We start from the raw sequence: 24,898 nt of genomic DNA on the forward strand, positions 1-24,898 counted from the left end.
GGGTCAATTACTCTACAGTTTGGTAATTATAGCCTATAAATAAAGTTTTAATACTTTATATTCATGTAATTTTTATTGAAATACCATTGTGGCTTGTTGTATTTTCCGGTGAAGGTCCATCATAGAAATATAATTAGGGGCCGTTTGGTTCGCACAAGGGAATCGGAATGGAATCAGGAAAGGGAATGAAGGAGAAAGAAATGGATTCCCCTAATTTAGCCTAGTTGTTTGGTTGTGTTCAGGAAACGGAATGAACTGCTGAATGATTCCCTTTGTGACTGTTTGGTTCAAGCTAAGGAATCAAAATTTGATTTTTTAAATTCTTTTATATTTTCTCCAAAAATAAGTAGTTGTTATATGATAAACTTGAAAAAATTATTTTTTGAAAAAACATAACTCTAAATAATAACAACGTAGCTCGATTAATTACATATAATGACTTGTTTGTAGATCAAAATACATACGAAAAGTGTTCTAGTCCTTTTCAAAATCATTCATGGAACCACAACATTAGATCTAAGCATTACTATTTCCTCCAAGAAGACTCTTAACATAATCACTTTTCAAAGCGTCGGGACACTTTGAAAATATGAGGAGCTTGTTTGGTTGTGAGGTTAGAATGTTAGCCACTTCAAAAACTTGGTTAGGAGTTACACCTTCTAAATTAAAAGATAGTAGTTCCTCTAACACTTTCTCAGTCTGTTCAACTACTTTTTGCTCACGATCATCAGTGCGGGCCATCACATTTGCCATAGTTGAAAGATGAACATTCATGTCTTTCATGAATGCTTGTAAGCTAGCCAACTCATTAGAACTACCTTCACCAGCATTTCCTCTCTTACTTCTTTTATTAGAAGTTTTTTCAGTTTTCATTTTTTTAGCAGGAGGAGAAGTAACAGTTTGAGTGGCATTACCACTAGCATCAATTCCCTCATCATCACTTGAATCAAGTGTAACTTGTGGAGGGGCAACGTTTTGCAAATTCTGTATTGCTTCAACATAATCTTCAGCTGGTTTTCCGGTAGCGTAATCCTTGCCGTAAACATTCATTAGTTCATGAAAGTGCGGAAATGAAACTCCAAACAGGTTTTTGCAATTCGGATGATTCTGAACCAAACATTCAAATGTACAACATCATCAAAAAATCTCAAACATAATTGAACCATACTGTTCAAAGTAAACAATGTCAAATGTACAAAGGTTGGCATACCTTGCAATACTCGTCATAAACAGCCCGATCTACAGAAATCATTTTTTTTTCATCATCCCAGACGAATCCACTTGTATTTAACATTTGAGAAATAGCCCTAAACTTGGCTACAAGTGTCTTAAGTCGAGAATCAATGTGTGGCAGAGCCTTCAAACCACAACCAGGAAGAGCCTTACCTATGAGCTCCTCTAAGCGAACCATGTAGCCGCTTCTAAATCCATTTTCACACCTCCAGTGAGGATCAACAGCTAACTCTGACAAGGCTTCCACAAGAGCCTTATCTTCTTGGGCAGTCCAAAATCGTTTGTTTTTTCCCCTTCCACCTCCACTAGCACTACTTTCATCCATCCTCTATAACATTCAATACAAATAAACAAAATTGAACTATACTGATCATAGTAAACAAAATTGCATGTATATAAAAATGGAATGAACCAACAAATATTCAACTAAACCAAGAAGGACTTCTAAGAATCCCCCATCTTCCCTTGAGTAATCCAAAGCATCTCTCAATCACATTTCTAGCTTTTGCATGCCTTAAGTTGAAATATTCTTCGGCGGTTTGGGGTTGTCGGGGGCCATTATTCCATTCTCTAAGATGATAAAGATGCCCTCTATAGGGTGCAAGGAATCCTTCTCCATTAGTATATCCTCCATCACATAGATAATAACAACCTTGACAAATTAAAAAAAAAATATTACTCTCTTACTCTAATCATTCTATTCAAGTTGTGCAATCTCATTTTTCTCCTAGTTTTTTTATCAAGCTTAACATAATGGGAATCGTATATAGTTTTTCTCATCGAGTACAACATCAAATGTAGCAACACAACACAATTAATCATAGTAATTATGAACCGAATACAATCCCAATTTCTCTTCCTTTTCAAAGAAGTACCAATGCTAGCCATTTTCTGTACAAATGAACATCAATAAGAACATCAAAGAATTACCAAGCACCTTGTTTCCATGTATTCTTGAAAACCAAACAAACAAACAAACAATGATACATAATCAAGTTTCTAAAATCCCAATTTTTAATCATACTAAAACAACATCAATAATCCCAATTTCTAAAATCCCAAGTTTCTAAAACAACATCAATTTGGATATCAACAATCAACAAGATTCAACAATCAACAGCAACACGATATAGTTAATGATACAGCAACAAGATTCATCAATTTAATCATACACCAATACTGCTTCAACAATCAACACCATACAAGATTCAAACATCAATTTAAATGGGAAATCAACAAGCATCAACAAGCATCAACACAGTGAACTCAAATTTGGTTTCAACAGCAACAAGATTCAAGCAACTGAAAACGAAGATTCAACTTTTAATGGAACAATACTGTTAATGAAAACGAAGATTCAAGCAACAAGATTCAAGCAACTGAAAACGAAGATTCAACTGTTAATGGAACAACACTGTTAATGAAAACGAAGAATCAAGCAACAAGATTCAAGCAACAGCATCAATAGCTAAATCTAAAACGAACGATTTCAACAGCATCAACAACATCAATGGAACTCAAATGGGAAAACGAACGAAGGAGCAGAAAACGAAATCTAAAACCTAAAATTGGAGATTCCGTTAATGGAGAAAGAAGAAAAAGCAACAAAAAAGCAAACGAAAACAGCAGCAGAAATCTAAAAAAGGAGAAAGAAGAAAAAGGAAGACTCACCTGTTAATGGAGATTCCGTTAATGGAGGCGCAGCAGCAGCAGCAAGGAGGCGCGAGGAGGGAGGCGCGAGGAAGGAGGCAGCAGCAGCAGTAGGGAGGCGAGGAAGGAAGCAGGAGCTGAATGGGGAAGGGAATGGAATGGGAAAGTGGAGGGGGAGGTGGGGAATGGGGATTACGTGATTTAGGTTAACCAAAACCTAAAATTGGGTAAACGGAATGATTCAAAATGCGAACCAAACAACATCAAAGGGAATGGGGTATTTTCATTCCCTTTCCCTTTCCTTAATACCCCCAACCAAACGCCCCCTTAATATATTCTATTGTATAAATATACAGTTGTATTATTTAGTAATAAAGGAAATCAATTTGTGTAAATTAGAGTGACAGATTTTCTTTAGTTCTTTAATTTACGATTTTCTCTTCTGATGATCAATACTGTGGTTATACAGGAGGCAACTGCACTCTACAAATTGTGAGCAAAGATTTGAGACTGAGCAATCCCAGTTTACAACATGACTACATGAGAAGTTTAATTTAAATTTCAACCCCTTTGGGATATCAATAAAATTATTTGCCTTGAAACAGATTTATGCTTGATGTTAGACCTCCTTAGATTTGTCTTTAATGGAGACTTACTTTTCTTTTTTTTTGAATGTTGTCTTTGATGTCGCATATTTGGGAGACACAAATTCTTGTATGCCACCGTCTCACCTAGACATGGCCTCATATTTAGGTTAAATAACCCAATAATAAAAACTTTTAATTTATGGGCTTCTTATTTTAAGGTCGTTTCATCGTGAGACGGTTTCATAAAAGACGGGCTATTTGGGAGATTTATTTTTTTTCTGGGAGTCTTTTGTAATATGTGATTATGCTAAATATTCATTGTAAACGATATTTTATGCTTTTGTGTGTTTTTTTATTTATGTGAAGTTGTGAGATGATGTTTAGTAAAGTTGTAACATCTGACCCACTAAAACCCCACTTTAAGTGGAAGTCACTAATTAATACTTATACTAGGGGAATGAAATGTTCAATTTGTGTGTGTGTGTGGTACTGTCATCAGGACTGTAAAGGGAAGGATAATAAAATATTTTTGGCCCGTTTGGTAGGTGACAGTGTAATTTTGGTTGAAAAATCTATTGCTACCTTGATGCTCATACTTGTCCAATTTCAATCATCTTATTTTTCTTTATAAATTTCATTCCAATGCATTATCATTGGGAGATGTGATATTAGATGGCAATGAAAATTTGTGAAAAAAAAACTTTTTTGTGATTAAAGTTTCATTGCCACAGGAATGACATGAAATTTTTGATGAAATTTTACGCTATAAATTATTTTCATATCATCATTTAGTATCACTAACCAAACGGGCCATTTATGTTTGGGCCATTTATGTTTGGATCCAAGTATAGTGAGGGTAGGTTTAAGGGTGAACTGTGAAGTAATTGGAAAATTCTAAATTGGAAGAAGTTTAAAAATCAAGAAGAGAAAGATGTTTAGAGACCAGGGAGGAGCCAAATATTTAAATTAGAGTTTGTCAAATACTACTATGTCTCTTCGAGATAGTTAGTTATTAATACTTGATGTTTATGTGATATATTTTTTTTTATAATATATCATCACGAGTAGTAGTTTTAAAGGGATGGAGAAAGTAATAGACACACTTGTAAAATAATTAGTGAGAATGATTTATGCAATTGCAATAAGTCAATTAGAATTTTGGTTTAAAATTTTCTACGATTTGGAACTTAAAAAGTTCGGATTTTTGAGATATTGCGATATCCTTTTGGGCTACAATCTTTTACTCCGATTGCCAATCCTTTGCTACTCTGTTTGTGCATTAGTACAAGTCAGGGTGTTTTCATCTAATCCTCTTCACTCTCATATATATATATATATATATATATATATATATATATATATATATATATATATATATATTACCTCAAAAGTAAAATAAATTTCATTTTTTATTTTTTTAACAAAAAAGTAAAATAAATTATTATACTTCAAAATTATTTTTTAAACATTTCATCTTTTAATTGAATTTGCTTCTATGGCTCAAAAAAATCATTTACCTAAATAATAAATCACCTTATTATTTTTGACTTTTTACAATTAAAAACGAATAAAAAATTTTAAATTTTGAATCAAAAGAAAAGGTAAAAGAACACTAATACCAACACCCCTTTCTCACAGTGCACAGCCACCAAGCCCCTCCCCCTCCCATACCGACCATTACAGCCGATCACATCCCCCTACGTTCACAACCGACTCCCCAATACTCCCTTTGCCCTCGCGACGCCAAAAACCCCACTCCTGACCCGCAAAACCACCTCCCCCGCCTTCTGTTAACTCTAGCGAAGCCTTCTCCATAAAAACATGTAAGCCAATGAGAATTCATGTCATCTTTATAAAGTTTCTCAGTTTCAGTTTCTTAATTAAAAGTAACACATTATAAGAAAAAAAAATATTACTATGGGAAGCACATCCATAAGAGCTGAGGGAGTGACAGTCCTCAATTGTGTTGGTCATGGATTTATAACATAACAGAGTCAATAGGGAATTGAGACGAGCAAAAATGTCAGGTTATTAGGAACAGGAGTAGAAAAGTACAAATGCAAAACTCTACTGACAAAAAATGGCAATGAAGAGATAACAATTGAACAGCTAGTCATATAAACTTGAAGGAGAGGTCCACATTGTACAAAGTATTCCTCAGTCAAAAGCACAAAATGAGGGAAACACAAAGCATACATCTCAACAGTTACAGTAATGAATGTTCCTTTTAAGCTAAAATTCCAAAACTCTGAAACTGAAAATACAAAAATTAACACAAGGAATGTTATTTTAAAACATGTCCCTCCCTTAAGAAAAGGTTGCGTATAAAGAAATCGACAATGGTCATGACTCATGCTGTAGCAACATGTCTATGAATGATGGTAATTGATGAAGCTGCAACAGGGAAACTCCTATAATTGCAATATTACGAACGAATCAAGCAGCTCCCTTCTGTTTGAGAGTTATCTTATCCCCAAGACTGAGGGCGATGCCTTGTGTTTTACTCCTTATTCTAATGTAACCACTGAGCTTTCCATCTGATTGTTTCTCGATACTCACGTTTACCAAAGCATCTTCACCAAACACACTTTTAGCGTACAGGTTTGCTGCGAGAAAACCACATTCTCCTTCCAAGGCCGACCTGATACCAAACAGCAAAAAGTGGCATACATCAATTATCCTGGGTATATGAGAAAAGATGCCCCCATCTAGTAATTGGCCGGAAAATGGAAAATCGATAGAAGTTAAAAAGTAGCGCCACAGGACTTACGGTGGAGTAAGGCACTTCATGTTTGTAGATTTGATGATGTGGTCCAGGAATTCCTTCTCGTCTTGAATGATGGTGTTCACAGCAACCTGAAAGGGACAATAGAGTTGTAATATAAAACATCAAGCTCAGAACTAGGATCAGTAATCATGATTGGTTTCAGTGGAAAGCTTTGTTATGAAAGTAAGGTCAAAAGGCTACACTAGGTAATGGAATATTTACATATTAAAGTTACTTTAAGTTGACTAATTGGTACATGGACTCGTATAGTCATATTTGTATACAATATACCAGTGCAAGTAGCCAAGTATAAGAAACACGGGTTAACCGGAACATGGAAAATCAAAAATATAAATTCCTGATCCTGAGCAAGTAACAATAGCGGTAGAGAATAGAGACGTTTGTATAAATATGCAATAAACTTTTTTAAAAAAATTGTTCTGCAAAACATAGGGTTGACACAACAGAAAAACACCACAAAGCAATAAAAAGAAAACACCACCATATCAAGCCACATAGATATTAAGAAAATAATCACATAAGCACGTTTGCCAAGTTCAATAGTGACAAAAAAGAACAATCACAAAACAATCAACATATAAGTTTGCATTGCAGATTGTAAGGAGAGAAAAAAATTAAATAAAAAATAAAAAATAAAAAAATAGATTTAAATCACCAAACAAATGTACTGGAACAAAGGGTCTCCACAAACTAATAAAACTGATGTAAGTAACTAATTGAACAATGAACTACTTGGGATATTCCAGAATCACGAAAAATACAGAGAAAAAAATAGCTTTTTGCCACTATAGTATTCAACATTTTACAATCCAACAAGCAATCCTGATCAAAAAAATTAGTCACTACCCAGAAAATCACACATCCAACACAATTCTGAATTTAAAAACTTTATAAGCAATATGAAAATAGTTGTAGCACAGTTAACAGAAAACACACCTTGTTTTCCCATTCAAATTCAGCCCACATAGTTCTGAATGCAACATCAGCACAGGTTGCAGGGGAAATGTAATCCATAATGTCAATGTGGATGTCATTGAGGACAACAACATTGCGTTCAAGCACATTTGAAGTCTCATAGACTATATTTCCAAAAATAACTCCTGTTTCAGTTGAAGAGACCTTAATGTTAGCCTTAATTTGTTTGCTCGACTCTGGTGCAAGAGTATAATTCTGTGGACGCTCCACAAGTTTAAGATCACCCATGGTTGCCAATTCCAGACATAAGTTTTGCAAGGTTTCCTTTGTTCTATTGATAACAGTAACATCAAGGACAATGTCATAATGATGAACAGTAACATAGGCCTCAGCATAAACAGGGTCACTAAATCCCGTGAGCTGTAGAATACGGTTGAGTTTATTTGCATCATCATTATCCTTAATAAATTCTCCAGTTGCACGTTTAAGATCATCTTGAACCTCATCTTCCAATTCCAACTGGCTCATTCCCTGAAAAAAAAAGATAAATTTTTAGATGCAAAGCCATTTCATATGAATAATCAAATATAGAAGTTGAGGTGAACTATGATGATGAAGTTATATTGTTAAATCTACATCAGCCATCAAGAAATTATGTGGTACATTTGTTTGAACCAACAGTAAATGATAGGTTTATTAGCCATTGGGTACATGCAAAAATATAAAATCCACAACAGAAATAACACCTAGCAAAGACAGAAGTTTACCAAAAATATATTCCTTTGTTCCCTTAAGTTCGCAACAATTACAAAATGTTGTCACATTAATTTGTGGTTTTGTTTTTGGGAGAACAAGATAAAATATTTGAAATGTATGAATGTAATAAAAGACGTATGAGATGAGTATGGGGTAGCTACCAAAATAGGAAATGTAGCAAAGTTGGTGGAGCAAAACAAAAAGGAAATCGTAGCAAATTCAAGAGGGAGGACCGAGTCAACAATAATGAGCTTTTAAACACTGCAGTTGCGCACAATATTTCTTCACTAACTAACTAACTAGAAAGGACAATTTATTACAGTGAAGAAAGGTCTCTTGCAACCTTCACTGCAGCAATTAGTCATTTTTGATAACAAAAAAATAGAGCAAAAGCCTACAAGGTAAAAACCTTGTCATTAAGACATGAGAAAAGGCACAAGGTAGCTTCCCTTTGAGCTTAACTCACTTCTACTCCCTCCTATTCACATAAATAATCTATTTGTTTTTTTTTTTCACTATTCATCAATCACTCTTACTTTGTATTTTATTCTTAATCTATAAGTTAAATCATAGTTATATGAGATCTTATTTGACTTGCCTCAATGTAAGTTCTATTAATATCGACTTTTATAGTTTAATTATTCACAATTAGATATATTCAGAATTGAATTAGTACATTGGCAAGCGTGCAAAACAAAATGAGACATTTAATGTGAATGGGACATTTGTTGTTAGAGGGAGTATTAGTCATCAAAACATAACAATCAGCAGAGAATAATTAAATAAAATAATAATTGTATATTTTAAACTGTACATTATCTTTCTGTATGGAAAATGCAGATTGATGAAAGACTAGAAGTCAGTTAAAAAATTCCATTCAGTTCACTCAAATAGAATAAACAAGATGCACTCCACAATCCATCCAAAACAGCTATTGACAGAGATGAATTCACACTAACCTTTCTGCTCTTCAAATGATAGAAGTCAATAAGATCATCAGGTTGAGAGTGAGAAATCTGGGCCTTTGCCTTCCTCTCCTCAGTTTCACGGTACTGCTTGTCTGCAAGCATGTTAACAAAGCTTTCTTTGCAAGAATGAAGCCATATTTTTCTAGTTACATCCCCAGTATTGCAGAGAAGTCTGATGCAGAGAACAATCCTATCATAAGCATCATTGTCAATAGGGTGTGGAAGAACTGGTGATTGCCCCAGTTGAATCATGGAAACCATATACAACAAGGCTTGTGTTGTTGCCTTGTTCACTTCAGCCTTGGATGGTTGAACCTCCTCCAACCTTAACACAAGCTTTGTCAAAGTGCAGGCAACAACAGCGCCAAGGAAAAAGTCACCAGAGAGCAGCAGGGATCTTAGATTTCCTTGAGTAGCCAATGACCCTTGAACCAAGGTGGGGGGAGACATAGCAGTTTCTAAGGCTGCACTTTGAGTGGCATATGTGCCATCTGCAAGGACCACAGGCCTTCTAGAAGAGACAGTGATACTGCTGGCTAACTGATCGCTCTTGGGAGCATCTTGTGCCTCTCCTTCTTCAGCAGCAGTGTAAAATGGAAGTTCTCCAAGACATTGTTTGATGGTAGCAATCCCACTCTCAACTTCAGAGAGTGAAAGGCAATACTCCCCAATAATCCACAGAGCACAAGAACATACTCTTGCAGCACGAATCTGATAAAAGGTATCTAGAAGCCTTGTGATAATAGAAACTCGCAATTTGGGGTTAGTTTCAATAATCTCCCGCACAAAGACCACAACATCCATAGCTGAAGCAACATTTGTGTCACCAAGAAAATCCATTAGGACATGGACAACTGTGCTAGCAACCTCAGGGAATTTCATTGCACATGTATGGATGGCCTGAACAAGCATTTGCCTATACTCTCCATTCTTCTCAAGATCCGCACTCTGAGTCTTCACGACTTCCTTCTTCAGCATTAGAACTACTTCATCAACATTCCTTGGAGTAATTAATTCAAGGGCGATATCCAACGTCTTCCGCCTTATGTCTAGATTGGGACTAGAAAGAGCACGAAGAATATCCATAATCATTTCAACCATGATCTCCTTGTGAGAAGTCTTCAGCTCAAGCAACCGGTCAAGCACAATAAGCTTAACATTGTTGTCACTTTGAGACTGCAGCAGCTTACAGTAGGTATCAGCAGCTGCTCTGATGGCTGTAGGAGCAGACGAAAGAGATACCAGAGTTCCAGCGCATTCATATATAACAGCAGTCGACGGAGCAGTAAGCAAAGATATTATGATCTTAATATACTTCCCCTTCTCATGTTTATTAGTCCGGCAAACCTTACGAATCAACTCCAAAACCACCATCTGAAGCTGCTCACCCCAATCCAAGATCCTATCAATGTGGGTAAAAAGATAACTAACTGCCTTCTCTTGAGCACATGTAAACAGCATAAGGAACGCATTCCTCTTTGCTGAAGGATCTTGCTCAGTGGAGAGCACTTTCTCAATCGTTTCAGGTGCATCTGCCATGAGCTGCTCTCCTTGCGGAAGCTTATAAATTGCCATAACAGCAAGTATAGCATTCCTCCTTACGTACGGATGTCTATGCTCTAAATTACTCAACACTGATGGAATCAAAGGCTCAATAATCTCACTCTCATTCAACCGACACAAAAACCTAAGTGTCACACCACGAATATACTCATTTGGATGTTGCAGATTATTCCTAAGATTCTGACAGATCAATATCATTTCAGGAAGAACTCTCCCTTGACTATCAGTCTTATCAATGATTTCCAAATAAAGCAGTAAAAGCTTCTGAATAGTATGATCTTCTGACGGTAAAACGTACCGAACAATAGTGATGAACAACTGCGGTATCGTTTCACCGTTAAGTAAAAGCATCACAGCCTTCTTCATTGCCTCCACTTTCGCAGGCACATCATTTCCTTCCAATGCTTCCTTGATCTCATTTGCTAATGCTGGTGTTCCCTTATCAAAGTGCACCAAAAGTGTACAGCTTTTCTCCATAATTTCAATTTCTCTTTCTCAGATCTGTTCATATAAATTAAAACTCAAAACTAATCAAATCGACATTTTTATAAATCAAACCCTAGAAAGCAAAAACTAGAGAAACAAAGCCCTAATCTAGATTGCAATGATGAATTGACACAAAATTTCATGATCTAACGCGTCTAAGCAAATAACAAAGCACAATTAAATAAAATAAATGAAATTATTGGAAATAATCGATCTAACGCGTTCAAGCAAATCACAAACCAAATTGAATCAAATAAATATCGAATAATTGTAATCGAAATGATCAGAGAAGGCAATCGGGAAATGCACCTGATGTCGAAGGATTGAATGACGCTGATTGAAATTGAGATCTAAAAATGAAAAATGATTTTGATGATTTTGGAATCACAGATCTGAGGAGAGGGGAGTTGTGTTTCTGGTAGTGTTCAAGAGAAAGTTACTAATTTGTAGAATTGTAAGCCTGCTTGACTACCAGGAGTACCGATATTTTATCATTTTATGAGCCATGAGGTGCCTCGTCTAAAAAATTGACACAGTTGTATTTGTATTTATATATATACTCCTTTCAAACTATTTTAATTGTCACATTTTTTTATTTGACAAAATCATATCAATTGTCACATTTTTATTTTTATCAATCTTTTTTACCTAAACACCCTTAGTTCACACACGTAATTATAAATATACCCCCATAAACCATACTTACCCAAACTAATTAACTAAATAACTCAACACTAATAATCTTAATCATTCACTTCCTTTTTTAATACTCCTATATACTCTACTGAAACCATATCTCTCCCTCTCTCATCTTCATCTTCAACGAATGAAATTTTCTTCATCTTCTTCAATGATAAAAATCTTCATCCCCATTCTTACTATTTAACTTTTATCATCTTCATCTTCATTTTTTGTGGTCATCTTCGTCTTCGTTTGAAACCCTAATAATTTTAGGGGTTTTTAAGATCTGGGTTTGTTCTTTACTTTTCTGGGTTTTTCGAACATGACGTCACCAAGCTCTTGTCTTTCTTGGTTGTCTTTGTCCCAAGAGAGTGATCCTACGAAAGGACCTCCTAACCCATGGTTCGACTTCTACAATCGCCTACCTCCATCTTCTGCGACTTCTGTTGAAACGGATCCTAACTGGGGAAGAAGTATAACTACTGAAGATGAAGAAATGCAGGGTATGTTTGATTTACAACTGGATCTTCAAGATCTATACATTGAGAACTTGTTCCCTTCCTCAGATAAAGAATCATTGGATGATGATGATTTGGTGTCTGATTTTGATGTTTGAGGCTCATTTTCTCATATGGATACATCTTTCCTCCATGACTAATGATGATTTTTTTATGTGGTTTGTATGGTATGCATGTCTATGTTCGTGTTCTATTTTTGTTGCCCTATGATTTTTTATTTTGAGGGTAAACAGTTGATTATAGCTACAAAATCTCTAAATCCAATTATTTTGCCACCAATTTAGGGTTTTCAGTTCATAAGCCACCAAACATTATGTTAAGGAGGCTATGTTCTTACCAGATGTAGGAGGCAATTAGTATGGGATTTAGGTTATTTGTGATGAGTTCAATTTGTTCTCTGAGATGAATTTGTTTTCATTTTGTTATTGAAGCCATCGAAAAATTATTGAATCTGACATTTCCTTCTAAATGTTTATGATTAAACAACTTCATGATTTAATTTCTATATCATGTTTAGACCTAAACATTTACATAACAATGTAACCCAAAAGTGAGTACAAAAGGTAACCCAAAAGTATACTTATGTGTGTCCTATTTACAAGTTACTGGTGTTCATGTTGGTGTTGCTTCTGTTGATGTAGATGGATTTGGTGTTGGTGCTGTTGTTTCTTTTGTTGATGCTATTGCTTCATTTGTTGCTGGAATATCTGTTGCATCTCTTGCTTCTGCTGATAATATTGTTTGTGATGTTGTTGTTGGCTCTGTGGTTTCTGTTGTGTGTGGTGTTGCTGTTGTTTCAGTGGTTGCTGTTGGTAAATGATACTGATGGAAAAATGCTTCGTCTTTGATCCTCAAGTAAAATAAAATGACCTCGTTTCATCCACCTTTCTATCCAGATAACGTATTTCCTCGTAAATAATTTCCTTTTGTACCCCCAAACAATGTGGGAGTCTTCCTTCCCTTGCAAGTTTTGATTTGTTCATGTGTGGAATGTCATAATCTATACCACCTAGTTTCTTAATAACCTCAACTTTACATGCTTGTAGTGTGATCCATACATACTTCAATGCATTTGGATGTAGATTGTTAGATGTTGCACTCACCGCATTTACTAACTGTGCAAAGTTGTATGCTGATTTTTGATGTTGTAACGATTGTATTGACCTAAAGAACCCTAAGTCAAGCACATTCATATCTGGTGAGTTAGGAGATTGTTGCACTAAGTGGAAGCTAAATCCATCAAGTGTTGCCACCTCTCTAAATACTACATCATCATTTAAAATGTGTGGCTTAGCATTGTCCTGTTGAATGAATATCGTTTTGCTTAAATGTGGTGGCCATTTACTTCTAATTGCTGGTAGTATCTTGTGCACAATCATATCACTTGTGTGTACTTTAGTGATTGATTGTATTGGTTTGGTCTTTGGCTCTCCTCTCTTCCTGTGTTTTGAACTTCTTTGTGCTGCCACTTCATGTATAAAAGGAAATATGTCTATCTTGTCATCAAAAATCGTCTCACCTTCACTAGAAAAGATTGGTCTTGAAATGGCACACATAAACATGATCTTGGGCACAAATCTTTTAGATTGGATTTCTCTATGTGGCTCGATTTCATCTGGAGTAAGATAAAATGTTTGTTGTGTCCTTTTAATGTAAAACAAATTTTCAATTATGTGCACTACATTTGGCATGTCATTAAATGTGAAGTTTCTTGTTTGCTCATCTAAAATGCAACTAGTAAGACAAAACATTAACCTGTCCAGTTTATTTTTGTCTGTAAGTAACGGTTTGATTGCGTTGGTGTGCTTTTGAAAGTACTTTTTTCTTTTCCATCTGCAAATTGTGGTTTGGCTAACTCCCATGGCCTTTGATAGTGCTGCTAAACTTGTCTTCTTCACTTTTTCAATGGACTTGAACTTTTTTTCATCAAAGGGGATGAATGGCCTTCCTTTGCTGCCTTTCTTCTTGTTGTTGACAGTTATTGGTACTTGATTATTCTCTTTTTGATCCTGAATCTGTCTCCATATCCTTCCTACTGTCCTCCTATGCACATCGTACTTCTTGACAATTTCATTGATGACCCCGTGTGCTGGCTTCCCTTTACTGTTTAGTGACAATAAAAACTCAAGCATTATTTGACTCCTACTAAAATGATCTAGCTCTTTTTTTTAACCATGAATGTACTTCAATGTGGGTTGGTGGAAATTAATTTGAGTTCCTGATTTCTTTATTTTATGCTTTTATTATATAGATGCAATGATCTTGGTGTTTTGAGGTGTTGTATAGGCGCACTTTTTTTTGTTTGGCGCCATTCTTAAAAACTGGGTGTCAACTCTTTGGATGTTACTGTATAGCTTCCTGCAATGTTACTTGGCTCCTCTGGATTCCAGTATCTGTGATGGCTTCTTTTCAAAATCAACACCTTCAGATTTTTTGTAGCTATTTAATTAATTTTAAACACTAAATGCATACCGTGTTTGTTTTTTTTTTTAAATCTGAAGTCAACGAAAGATTTAATATCCGCATGCGCATGTGGAAGAGGGTTGCTCGTTTTCAGTTGCCGTTCAAAAAATGTTAAAGAAATCAAGGAAGAATTGAAGACTTAGTTTATTTTATGTTTTGGATGGTTTTTGTAATTTATTTGATGTAATTTTTTGTAATTTAAATTAACTAGTTTAATGGTTTGTTAATTATAACAATCTCGGAAATGTATTAATGTCAATTAATTCTATTGGAAATGTGAAACCCAATTTTCCCTCCAAAATTAAATTTCATCTACTTTATTAAGCAAAAGGAGGAAATCATTAACAATTAATCCAATCACTTAAAAATATCCAACTACCACCTTTTTAATGGACCCCACACCACCCTTAATAACCGTGCCCAAGCAAATGAGACAATTAAAATGGTTTGGAGGGAGTATAATATAAAGATTAAAAATAATAGGATGATTTTGAATTGCTCAATCATATTTAAAGGAAGTTGAAACGGTTAATGATAATAATAGAAAAACGTGAAAACGTTTTAAAGACAATTTTATAGAATAACTTTGTAGCAAAGTAAAAAACAAAAAATTGATTAAAAAGAAAATGTTTATTATAGAAGTTATATATAGCCTATAGGGGTGTAATTTTAGTGATTGGTTTAAATTGATTTAATAGATATACACTAATTTAAAATTTAGTTTTGATTTTTTCAATCCAAATTCAAATCGTAATTTTTATAATTCTAATTGGATCGAACCAATTTACCAATCCAAATTGAATTAAATTGATCAAACTTACCAAATTGACCAGATTTACCAAGCAAGCCGAATTGCAAGAAGTTGCCCATTTAACCAATTCAAAAAAGTTTTGAAAATGTAAAAATGGTGCAGCACGACATCTGTGTCACATGCAAGAGAAAGACTTTGTACCAGCTCATATTGGCGCAATATGTGCTCTAGGAGAAAGGTCAGCTACAAGTGAAATGATGTGTGGATTTATGTTATACAACCTTGCTCGCTGGATTAATGGGGTGATGTGTGAATCTATTTATCATGAGGGTGAGTCGGAATGTCTAATATATAATGTATATGTATCAAAGACCTACAAATACAAAGTAAAGTTAGTATTTCAAACATCACCTAATAACTTATATTGTGAAGTATTAAATTTTATAATTGGGCATTCCATAATAAAGTCTTTATTTAGGCGACCTACATCATCAACACGCTATGAATGAGTGGTCCTGAAGCTGTTTGATCTATATCTCTACAATGTATGAACGACCAATAAATAATCTATATATAATTTGACTCTATATTTTTACACAAAGAGAAGTATTTTTAAGAAAACTATCCATCTCAAATCAACAATTAGTGTAATAGGGCTTAGATTCATGTCATTGCCTAAGATATCCTTATACATAAACACATCATCCACAGAAGGAGATTCTCTAACATGAACACTATCATGGTCAGACTCTCAATAATCTATATCATTTGCTCTTAAGTAGCTCCTACATCATCTACAAGTTTCATTTGAGGAGGTTCGAGAGGATTGCATGGTGAGGATGGAAAAAATGGATTTTGATTAACCTAGGTTAACAATGGTATAGGCATAAGAGAAGGAAAAAATAAAATTACAGTGTTTCTAAATTGTTTACATTTTAATTCCCTAAAGCTAACTTTTCTACATACAACACTAAAAAGGAATAAGGGTGGATTTTGAATACTCCACATAGTCTATAATGCCACCTCATCATCAATAGAATAGGTCAAGAACTATCCATTCATCATATATATAAAACTCAAATTTACAATACTAGTTATGGAGTCAGTAAACCCTATTCTTGAACATATATGAAGTTTAAATTCATCCAAAGTAATATTCGAATTGCATACTAATAATTTATATTTACTACCAACATACTCAACATCTCTACTATTTGTTGAATTTCTCCATTCCAAAAAAAATTATATAATAGCACGATATGATGCCATTTTTACAAAAATACTCATAACATCCAGACATCATCATAAATTCAAATTCATGTACAAAAAAAAATCTAAAGTATGTTCACACTTCACAATTCATTACACCATAAAACTAATGTGTGTGTTTTATATACTATTTTCTACCGTGCCCCCATTGCATTTTCATAGCATTTCTCGTGTATTTTGGTCAATTTTCTATTGGTTTTTATGCTTGGTTGGAGTGTTTGTTTCCTATCTATTTTGTAGGTGCAAAGCTCTAATTATGCTAGGATTCGACTCTTGGAGCGAGATTTGCAAGTTGGAAGGTCATAAGCTACTCAAAGGGTCATTTTTGTGCTGACCAGGTCTCATACCTGGGTGGGTTTCCACATACCCGGCCGGGTGAGCCTCTCATACCCGGGTGGGTTTCCACATACCCGACCGGGTTGGCACTTGGCACTTAGAAGAATTTGAAGATGCCATTTGGAAGAAAAAAATGCCACTCGCACCCGGGTGGGTTTCCACATACTCGGCCGGGTGAGCCTCTCATACTCGGGTGGGTTTCCACATACCCGCCCAGGCTTCCATTGAAGATCAAAATGCTCTGCTGCGTACCTGGGCGAGTTTCCTCTTACCCGACCGGGTTTACTCTTGAACTTAGAAAATTTTTGGTCTTGAAGATTTAGTTATGCTTCGCACTCGGCCGGGTATTATTTTTGAGACAGTTTTTTTTTCTCTTTTTAGGGGTCTCTTTTTGGTCTTGAACTTAGTAACTTCCCATGTCCTCCGATCTCTTTTTAGGGGATATAAATAGCTTTTGAGGGGAATTTTTGAGACAGTTTTTTTTTCTCTGTTTTTGAGGGTTTGGTATTGAAGGGATTTCTCATATTACTTGCCTTGGGGGATTGTTAATCAACACTTCGACATTGTAATTTAAATTATATTGAAGGTATTAGTTTCAATTCTAATTTCTTGTTCTTGTTTATTATTGTTATCTTTGAATGCTTGTTTCCCCATTAAATTTGAATTTGATTTTCTCCATGAATTTCGTTGTTGAATCTCTTGTTAGTTTTAATATGCTTAGTGAGTAGTTTTATTTCTAGGGTATGGTGAAACTATGCAAAAGGTCATGATTCTTGTTTGATTTTAGGATTTAAATTTGGTTTGTCTAGGCGATTCAATTGATGGGTTTTAGATTGATTGCATGTTTGGCCAATTTGCAAGTTTTATTCGCTCAATTCTATAAGCGAGAGTTGCGAGTTTGAGTGAACGATTTCCTTCTTTGAACAATTAAGCTTTAATCGCGATAGCTTGTTTTATTGTTTGATTGTCGAATTTGTTTGCGAGAGCAACATCTTCCTTCGCCTATATTCATTCCTATCCTAATTGTTGTTCATGAATCATGATCGATGCATAGTGAATCCTTTTAGCCCTAGGTTTTTAATTATTGAATTCTATTCATCCCTTGTTTTTGCGTTCTACTTAGATAAACAAAAATTCAACTTTTGATCGTTAGTAATAGTGAACTTGGTTCAATTTGTGACTTTATTTGTCCTTCCACATTAGTTCGACCCTACTTTCCCAACTATACTAGTTAGGTGAAATAGGAATTATTTTTGGTAGTAAAACGACATATCAAAATTTGGCGCTATTGCCGGGGAAGGGCAACAGTTTTACTTTTTGAATTTAGCGTTTGCTTTTGCTAATCCACTCGAGGAATAACTGTTCTTCGAGCGTATTTACGTTTGTTCAAGTGTTTTTGTGCATGACCAGGAGTACCGACAAGCAACCTTTGCTTTTTGATCCTGAGGTTGAGGCAACTGCTTGTAGAACACACGCAAGTGGGAAGAAAAGGAGGGCGGAGGCTCGTAAACAAGCTAAACAGGCCTCTCAATCTCTTGACATGGCAGCTCAGGCTCCCGAGAGAACTCTTAGGCAGTCTACACAGCCCAAGGCTAGCAATGTTACCGCGGGGATTAAGATGCCGACTACTAATGCTGGAAACTTTGACATCAAATCCCATGTTATGAATATGATCACGGGAAATCAGTTCTATGGTCTTGACAATGAAGAACCCGTTGATCATCTGCAGAAATTCCTTCAAGCATGTTCTTTACAAAAGATTACTGGGATGACTGACAACGAGCTCTACTTGTACCTCTTTCGTTTCTCTTTGACAGGCAAGGCTCAACGTTGGTATAACTCTCTTCCCAACACCATTACTACTTGGGCGCAATTGTCTGATGCTTTCCTAGTGAAGTATTATCCCGGTTATAAGACTCATGACTACAGAGTTAAGCTCTATAGTTTCTCACAAGATGCGGGGGAGACTTTTCATGATGCGTGGGAGAGATTCAAAGATTACCAATATATGTGCCCTCATCACGGTATTGAGAAGGAATTTCTTATGCAATCTTTTTATAATGGTCTTGATAATGAGACTAAGAGGATGGTAGATGGTGCGGCTGGCGGCTCTTTCAAGAACAAACAAACTTCTGAGGCTATTTCACTCTTGGATACTCTTGCTGAAAATCAATGGAATAGCTCTTCTAGGCGCGCAGCTCAAGCACCAAGGAAGGGGAAGCATGAAGTTGAAACTTATTCCCTTCTATCATCACAAATCTCAGCTTTGAATGCGAAAATTGATGGGATGCGCATGAGTGCTAATACATCTATGCCAGTCAATGCTATGGCTACCTCTAGCCAAGGTGGAGTTGCTTGTGATTATTGCGGTGTGCATGGTATTTCTCTAATGGAGTGTTATGTTAATCCTAATGGAGCTATGGGAGTACCAGAGCAAGTCAATGCTTTTCAAGCTCGTCCTCCTTTCAACAACAATAGCTACTATCCTGGAATTCGGAATCATCCTAACTTGTCATATCGCAGCAACAATGTGTTAAATCCTCAACAGCAAAACTTTCCACCACAGGCACCACAACAACAATATGGGCAACATCAGCAATATCAGCCCAATCAAGGACCACCCGGTTTCCAAAGGCCTCTTCAAGGCCATCAACAGCAGCAATTTCAAAACCAACAACCCCAATCCGAATTGGGGGAGTTGAAAACCATGATGGCTCAAATGGCCAAACAGGTTGAGCAACTCGGTACTCACAATAAAATGCTTGAAACTCAAGTCGCTCAATTAGCTGCATCTAGCTCCTCTAGACAAGCAGGAGCATTGCCCGGCCAACCTACTCAACCACATGGCAAGGAGACCGCTAATCCAATCACTACAAGGAGCGGGTTGAGTTATGATGAGCCACCCATGCCTCACAATGGAGAGTCAAATTCGAAAGATGTGGGCATTTCTGAAGCAATTACTGATGAAGCATCTTCTGAGGCAGTGCACGAGAAGGAGAAAGCGAAAGAAGAGGCATTGCAAGTGCCTCCCATCACACTTCCTTTTCCCAACCGCCAAGTGAAGAGCAAGCTTGACAAGCAGTTCGGTAAGTTCTTAGAGGTGGTTAAGAATTTGCAGGTAACAGTTCCTTTTACTAAATTAATCACACAAGTGCCTGCTTATGCTAAATTCATGAAGGACATATTGACTAGGAAAAGAGCTTTTAGTGAGGTGGAAACAGTTGCTTTTACTGAACGATGTAGTGCTTTGCTACAAAATAAATCCCCTCCAAAACTGAAAGATCCTGGTAGTTTCTCCATCCCTTGTCACATTGGAAAACTATTTATTGATAAAGCTTTATGTGATTTAGGAGCTAGTGTCAATGTAATGCCTTTTTCTGTCTGTTCTAAATTGAAAATGGGAGATCTAAAAGTTACTAATATTACTTTACAAATGGCTGACCGTTCTCTTAAATATCCTTTGGGTATTTTGGAGGACGTCCCTGTTAGGATAGGTAAGTTTTATATCCCTGTTAATTTTGTTGTTCTTGATATGGAGGAAGATCAACAAATTCCTATTATCTTAGGAAGACCTTTCCTTCATACGGCAGGAGCAGTAATTGATGTGAAAAATGGTAGACTTACACTTTCTGTGGGGGATGACAATGTAACTTTCAACTTGAGCAATGCTTTGAAAGGTCCCATGCTTGAGGAAAAATGCTATGTTATTGATGTAGTTGATGTGAATTGTCATGATAACTTGCCCGTAACTCTTATGAAAGATCCTTTGGAGGCCATTTTTTGTCTTGAATCTTCTACAGGTGATGCTAGCATTTGGAAGACTGAAATTGATGCTATTGAACAAGCTCTTTGTAATGAAGAGCTTAGTCACAGCAAGAGCAAGAGAGTGCAGAGGTTAGTTCGGCCTATATGCAAAGTTGAGGTAAAGAACCCCGAACTAAAACCTCTCCCTTCCCATCTTAAGTATGTTTTTCTTGATGAGCAAGAGCTCCATCCTGTTATCGTTAGCACTACACTCAATGATGCCCAACTTTCCCAACTTTTGGATGTTCTGAAAACTCATAAGAAGGCCATTGGGTATAGTGTTTATGATTTGAAAGGTATTAGTCCCGACATTTGCATGCATAGGATTCATTTGGAAGAAGTTCACAAGCCTTGTATTCAACCACAAAGGCGCTTAAACCCTAACATGCAAGAAGTCGTGAAAAGTGAGGTTTTGAAACTACTTGACGCAGGCATTATTTTTCCTATTACTGCATCTAAGTGGATAAGTCCTGTGCAAGTGGTTCCAAAAAAAGGTGGGATGACTGTTGTTAAGAATGATAAAAATGAATTAATTCCCACTAGAATTGTCACTAGTTGGCGCATGTGCATTGATTACAGGAGACTGAATCTAGCTACTCATAAGGATCATTTCCCTCTCCCCTTCATTGATCAAATGCTTGAAAGGTTAGCTTGTCATAAATATTTTTGTTATTTGGATGGTTATTCTGGATTCTTCCAAATTCCCATTCATCCTGATGACCAAGAGAAGACAACATTCACTTGTCCTTATGGTACTTTTGCATATCGTAGAATGCCATTTAGGTTATGTAATGCACCAGCTACATTTCAGCGTTGCATGATGAGCATTTTTTCTTATTTCATAGAGTCTATCATGGAAGTCTTTATGGATGACTTTAGTGTGTATGGTTTTTCTTTTGATTCTTGTTTGGCTAATCTCACTAAAGTTTTGAAAAGATGTGAAGAATGTAATTTGGTTTTAAATTGGGAAAAGTGTCACTTTATGGTGACTGAGGGTGTGGTTCTTGGCCACATTATTTCTGATAAGGGCATACAGGTAGATCGAGCCAAGGTACAAGTGATTGAGCAATTACCACCACCAGTTAATGTGAAAGGGGTAAGGAGCTTTCTTGGTCATGCGGGGTTTTACCGCCGCTTTATTCAAGATTTTTCTAAAATTGCTAAACTACTAACCCAACTTCTTCTTAAAGATGCGCCTTTTGAATTTACTGAGGAGTGTGTTGAGTCTTTTAATAGGATAAAGCAAGCTCTCATTACCGCACCCATCATTCGCCCTCCCGATTGGGAACTCCCATTCGAGATTATGTGCGATACAAGTGATTTTGCGGTTGGAGCTGTGCTCGGTCAAAGAAAGGACAAGGTCTTGCATGCCATTTATTATGCTAGCAAGACTTTGGATGAGGCTCAGGTCAACTACGCCACCACAGAGAAGGAACTTTTAGCTGTTATTTATGCCTTAGAAAAATTTAGATCATATCTTCTTGGTTCCAAGGTTATTGTGTATACTGACCATGCAGCTTTAAAGTACCTTCTTGCTAAGAAGGAAGCCAAACCAAGGCTTATTAGGTGGATTCTCTTACTTCAGGAGTTCGATATTGAGATTCGTGATAAGAAAGGAGCAGAGAATGTAGTTGCAGACCACTTGTCTAGAATCAGGTATGATGATGGTAAGATCTCCTCCTCTATTGATGATTCATTTCCCGATGATTAGTTGTTTGCAGTCACATCACAAGGTCCGTGGTTTGCGGATTATGCTAACTATGTGGTAGGCGGCATTTTGCCTCCTGATTTATCCTACCAACAAAAGAAAAGGTTCTTGCATGATGTTAGATATTATTTTTGGGATGATCCTTTTCTTTTCCGTGAGTGTGCAGATGAACTTTATCGCAGGTGCATTCCTGAGTGGGAGGTCCATGGGATCCTCCAGCGCTGCCACAGCTCACTCTATGGGGGACATCATGGGCCAGATAAAACCGTTCGCAAGCTGAATGAGTCTCAAGGATGCTCAGTCCTTTGTGATGTCATGTGATTCTTGCCAGAGGACCGGCAATATTTCGAGGCGGCATGAGATGCCCCAAACTAGTATTCTTGAGGTTGAAATTTTTTACGTTTGGGGTGTCGATTATATGGGACCTTTCCCATCTTCTAATGGGAATTGCTACATTTTATCAATTATATACATATCAAAAATATAGTTACGATTTCTTAAATAAAGAGGTTCGAAAAAATGATTATTCTATTAAAATGTGTGAGGCCGCGAAGGTGAGTCTCTTAGTTGGGTCTTGCAAGAAATGAATCGAGATAAAAATAAATAAATAATAATAATAATAATAATAATAATAATAATAATAATAATAATAATAATAATAATAATAATAATAATAATAATAATAGCAATAACGAGTATAAAACCTGTGAAAACCCTAAATGCTCAAGCAAGAGCCGTCACCCTCCTTCTCCTCCTTCTCCTTCTTTCTCCCTTCTCCTCTGCGCTGCTTCTTCCTTCCCCACCCAGCTGCGCCTTCTTCTTTCTCCAACCAGTAGCACCTCCTCACTTCCCCAACCAGCAGCAGCCACCCTCATTTCTCGGAACCAGCAGCAGCTGCCCTCGTTTCTCCTCGCAAGCAGCAGTAGCCGCCTCGTTTCCCTCGCAAGCAGCAGCAAGGGCTGCGTTTTCTTCCCCAAACAGTAGCGGCCAGCATCTAGGCCACCACCTGCTCCGCGTCTGCTGTAGCCACAACCGCCAGCCTACTCCTCCTCTTCTGCTGTGAAGGTTGCCGCCTCCAGCAGCCACGGTCCAGCCGCGTGGTGTCAACCATATAATCTTCACTCCTTTTCTAATTACCCCATTGTAAGCCTCTCAAGTTTACTCTAAGTAATTTTTCCTAGTATCTAATTAAAATTTTACTAAGTTCATATGTTTGGTCATTGGTGTTAATTTTGTATGATTGTCATTGAATCTTGTTATGGGTAAGAATTTGATTGATGATTTGAATGTACTTATGAATTGGGTTTTTGAAATATGGATGAAAGGTGTTGAACTTTGTATTATTTTCATTGAATCTTTTATGAGTAAGAGTGTGTTTGATGAATTTAATACATTTATGATTTAGAGTTTGAAGTATGAATGAAAATAATAGTTGTGTGCTATTTTGATGGTGTCTTAGTACTTGAGTAACATTATTTGTGTTGAATGTGGGAGTTTTGTTGGGCATGGTAGTCTTAATTGGCCTTGTTGAAGTAAAAGAAATTATTAACGTTGATTACAAGTGCCCTCGTTAGATTATCGAAGTATAATTAAATGATATTAGTAAGGCTATGAACATAGTGTCAACTGTTGCGAATTATTAAAGTCACTTGTTATGATGTCTTGATTTTAGTTCTTTCTAACCTTAGAGAATATAATGAATAATACTGTGATATGATAACTTTAAGATTCGTCCTCGTCGTCATATTAGCACTACATCAACATTAAGTGTGAATCGTCGCCTTATATTAAGATGATGTGAACCGTTATAACTCAAAGTTAGTTGGCGTAATGAAACAATCGACATAATCCTTTTATTCTTTATCGATGGAAAAACTTGTGTTATTGTTGAATTGACGATTATGCTTGGTGTTGAATGAGATGCGTACGTGCTAGAAGTAATTGAAAACTTGTCGTGAATAGATGATAGTGGTTACTCTGGTTTCTAGCTGGTATGACAAAGTAGTTAAGAGAATTTATAAGTTCTATTCCTAACTTGTATAGGTTCCCAGTTTATAAGAGGAAAGTAGACCCTTAGTTGGGTGATTTTTGTAACTTATGGTCGTGCAGTGACGCTTGCAGGTACGTACACGCAGTAATTTATTATCATGTTTATCGTTACAAAGTATTATCAATATTTCATGATTATATACATCGTATTAGAATTATAGAGCGCCAGAAAGTAAACTATGCTAGCGTTGCGTATAGTCATAATAGTGATATAGGCAAGTAAAATGAAAACATTAGGAGACTATGAGAACAAATTTCTAAATAGTAGAGAACGCACCATGGTTGTGTGTGGTATCGAAGTGATTTCCTACTTATTGAGCCTTGATGTATGATTAGTTGGCGTGACTCAACTGGATTATGTCTGGTTGATTTA

General features: G+C 36.2%; 3 protein-coding genes and 1 non-coding gene across 4 annotated transcripts; all 4 read right to left on the reverse strand.

Moving 5' to 3' along the window:
- Positions 1 to 143: 143 nt before the first annotated feature.
- Positions 144 to 3,340, reverse strand: LOC130826758 (uncharacterized). Its single transcript, XM_057692329.1, has 3 exons — positions 2,905 to 3,340; positions 1,211 to 1,561; positions 144 to 1,107 (listed from the first exon to the last, which is right to left on the reverse strand). Exons 2-3 carry the CDS (start codon positions 1,556 to 1,558, stop codon positions 517 to 519), a joined length of 939 nt encoding a protein of 312 aa, XP_057548312.1. The 5' UTR covers positions 1,559 to 1,561; positions 2,905 to 3,340; the 3' UTR covers positions 144 to 516.
- Positions 3,341 to 5,557: 2,217 nt separating this feature from the next.
- LOC130827722 (coatomer subunit beta-1) lies at positions 5,558 to 11,439 on the reverse strand. Its single transcript, XM_057693558.1, has 5 exons — positions 11,256 to 11,439; positions 8,889 to 10,961; positions 7,195 to 7,704; positions 6,241 to 6,326; positions 5,558 to 6,111 (listed from the first exon to the last, which is right to left on the reverse strand). The coding sequence occupies exons 2-5, from the start codon at positions 10,935 to 10,937 to the stop codon at positions 5,907 to 5,909; spliced, it is 2,850 nt and encodes a 949-aa protein (XP_057549541.1). The 5' UTR covers positions 10,938 to 10,961; positions 11,256 to 11,439; the 3' UTR covers positions 5,558 to 5,906.
- A 1,557-nt stretch (positions 11,440 to 12,996) lies between these two features.
- LOC130826661 (uncharacterized) lies at positions 12,997 to 14,277 on the reverse strand. Its single transcript, XM_057692230.1, has one exon. The coding sequence runs from the start codon at positions 14,275 to 14,277 to the stop codon at positions 12,997 to 12,999; it is 1,281 nt and encodes a 426-aa protein (XP_057548213.1).
- Positions 14,278 to 18,884: 4,607 nt separating this feature from the next.
- On the reverse strand, positions 18,885 to 18,992 carry LOC130827981 (small nucleolar RNA R71). Its single transcript, XR_009047294.1, has one exon. It is a non-coding gene; the product is annotated as a small nucleolar RNA R71 (small nucleolar RNA).
- Between the last annotated feature and the right edge of the window lie 5,906 nt (positions 18,993 to 24,898).

The sequence above is a fragment of the Amaranthus tricolor genome, chromosome 11 (assembly GCF_026212465.1).
Source record: "Amaranthus tricolor cultivar Red isolate AtriRed21 chromosome 11, ASM2621246v1, whole genome shotgun sequence".
Classification (NCBI taxonomy): Eukaryota; Viridiplantae; Streptophyta; class Magnoliopsida; order Caryophyllales; family Amaranthaceae; genus Amaranthus; species Amaranthus tricolor.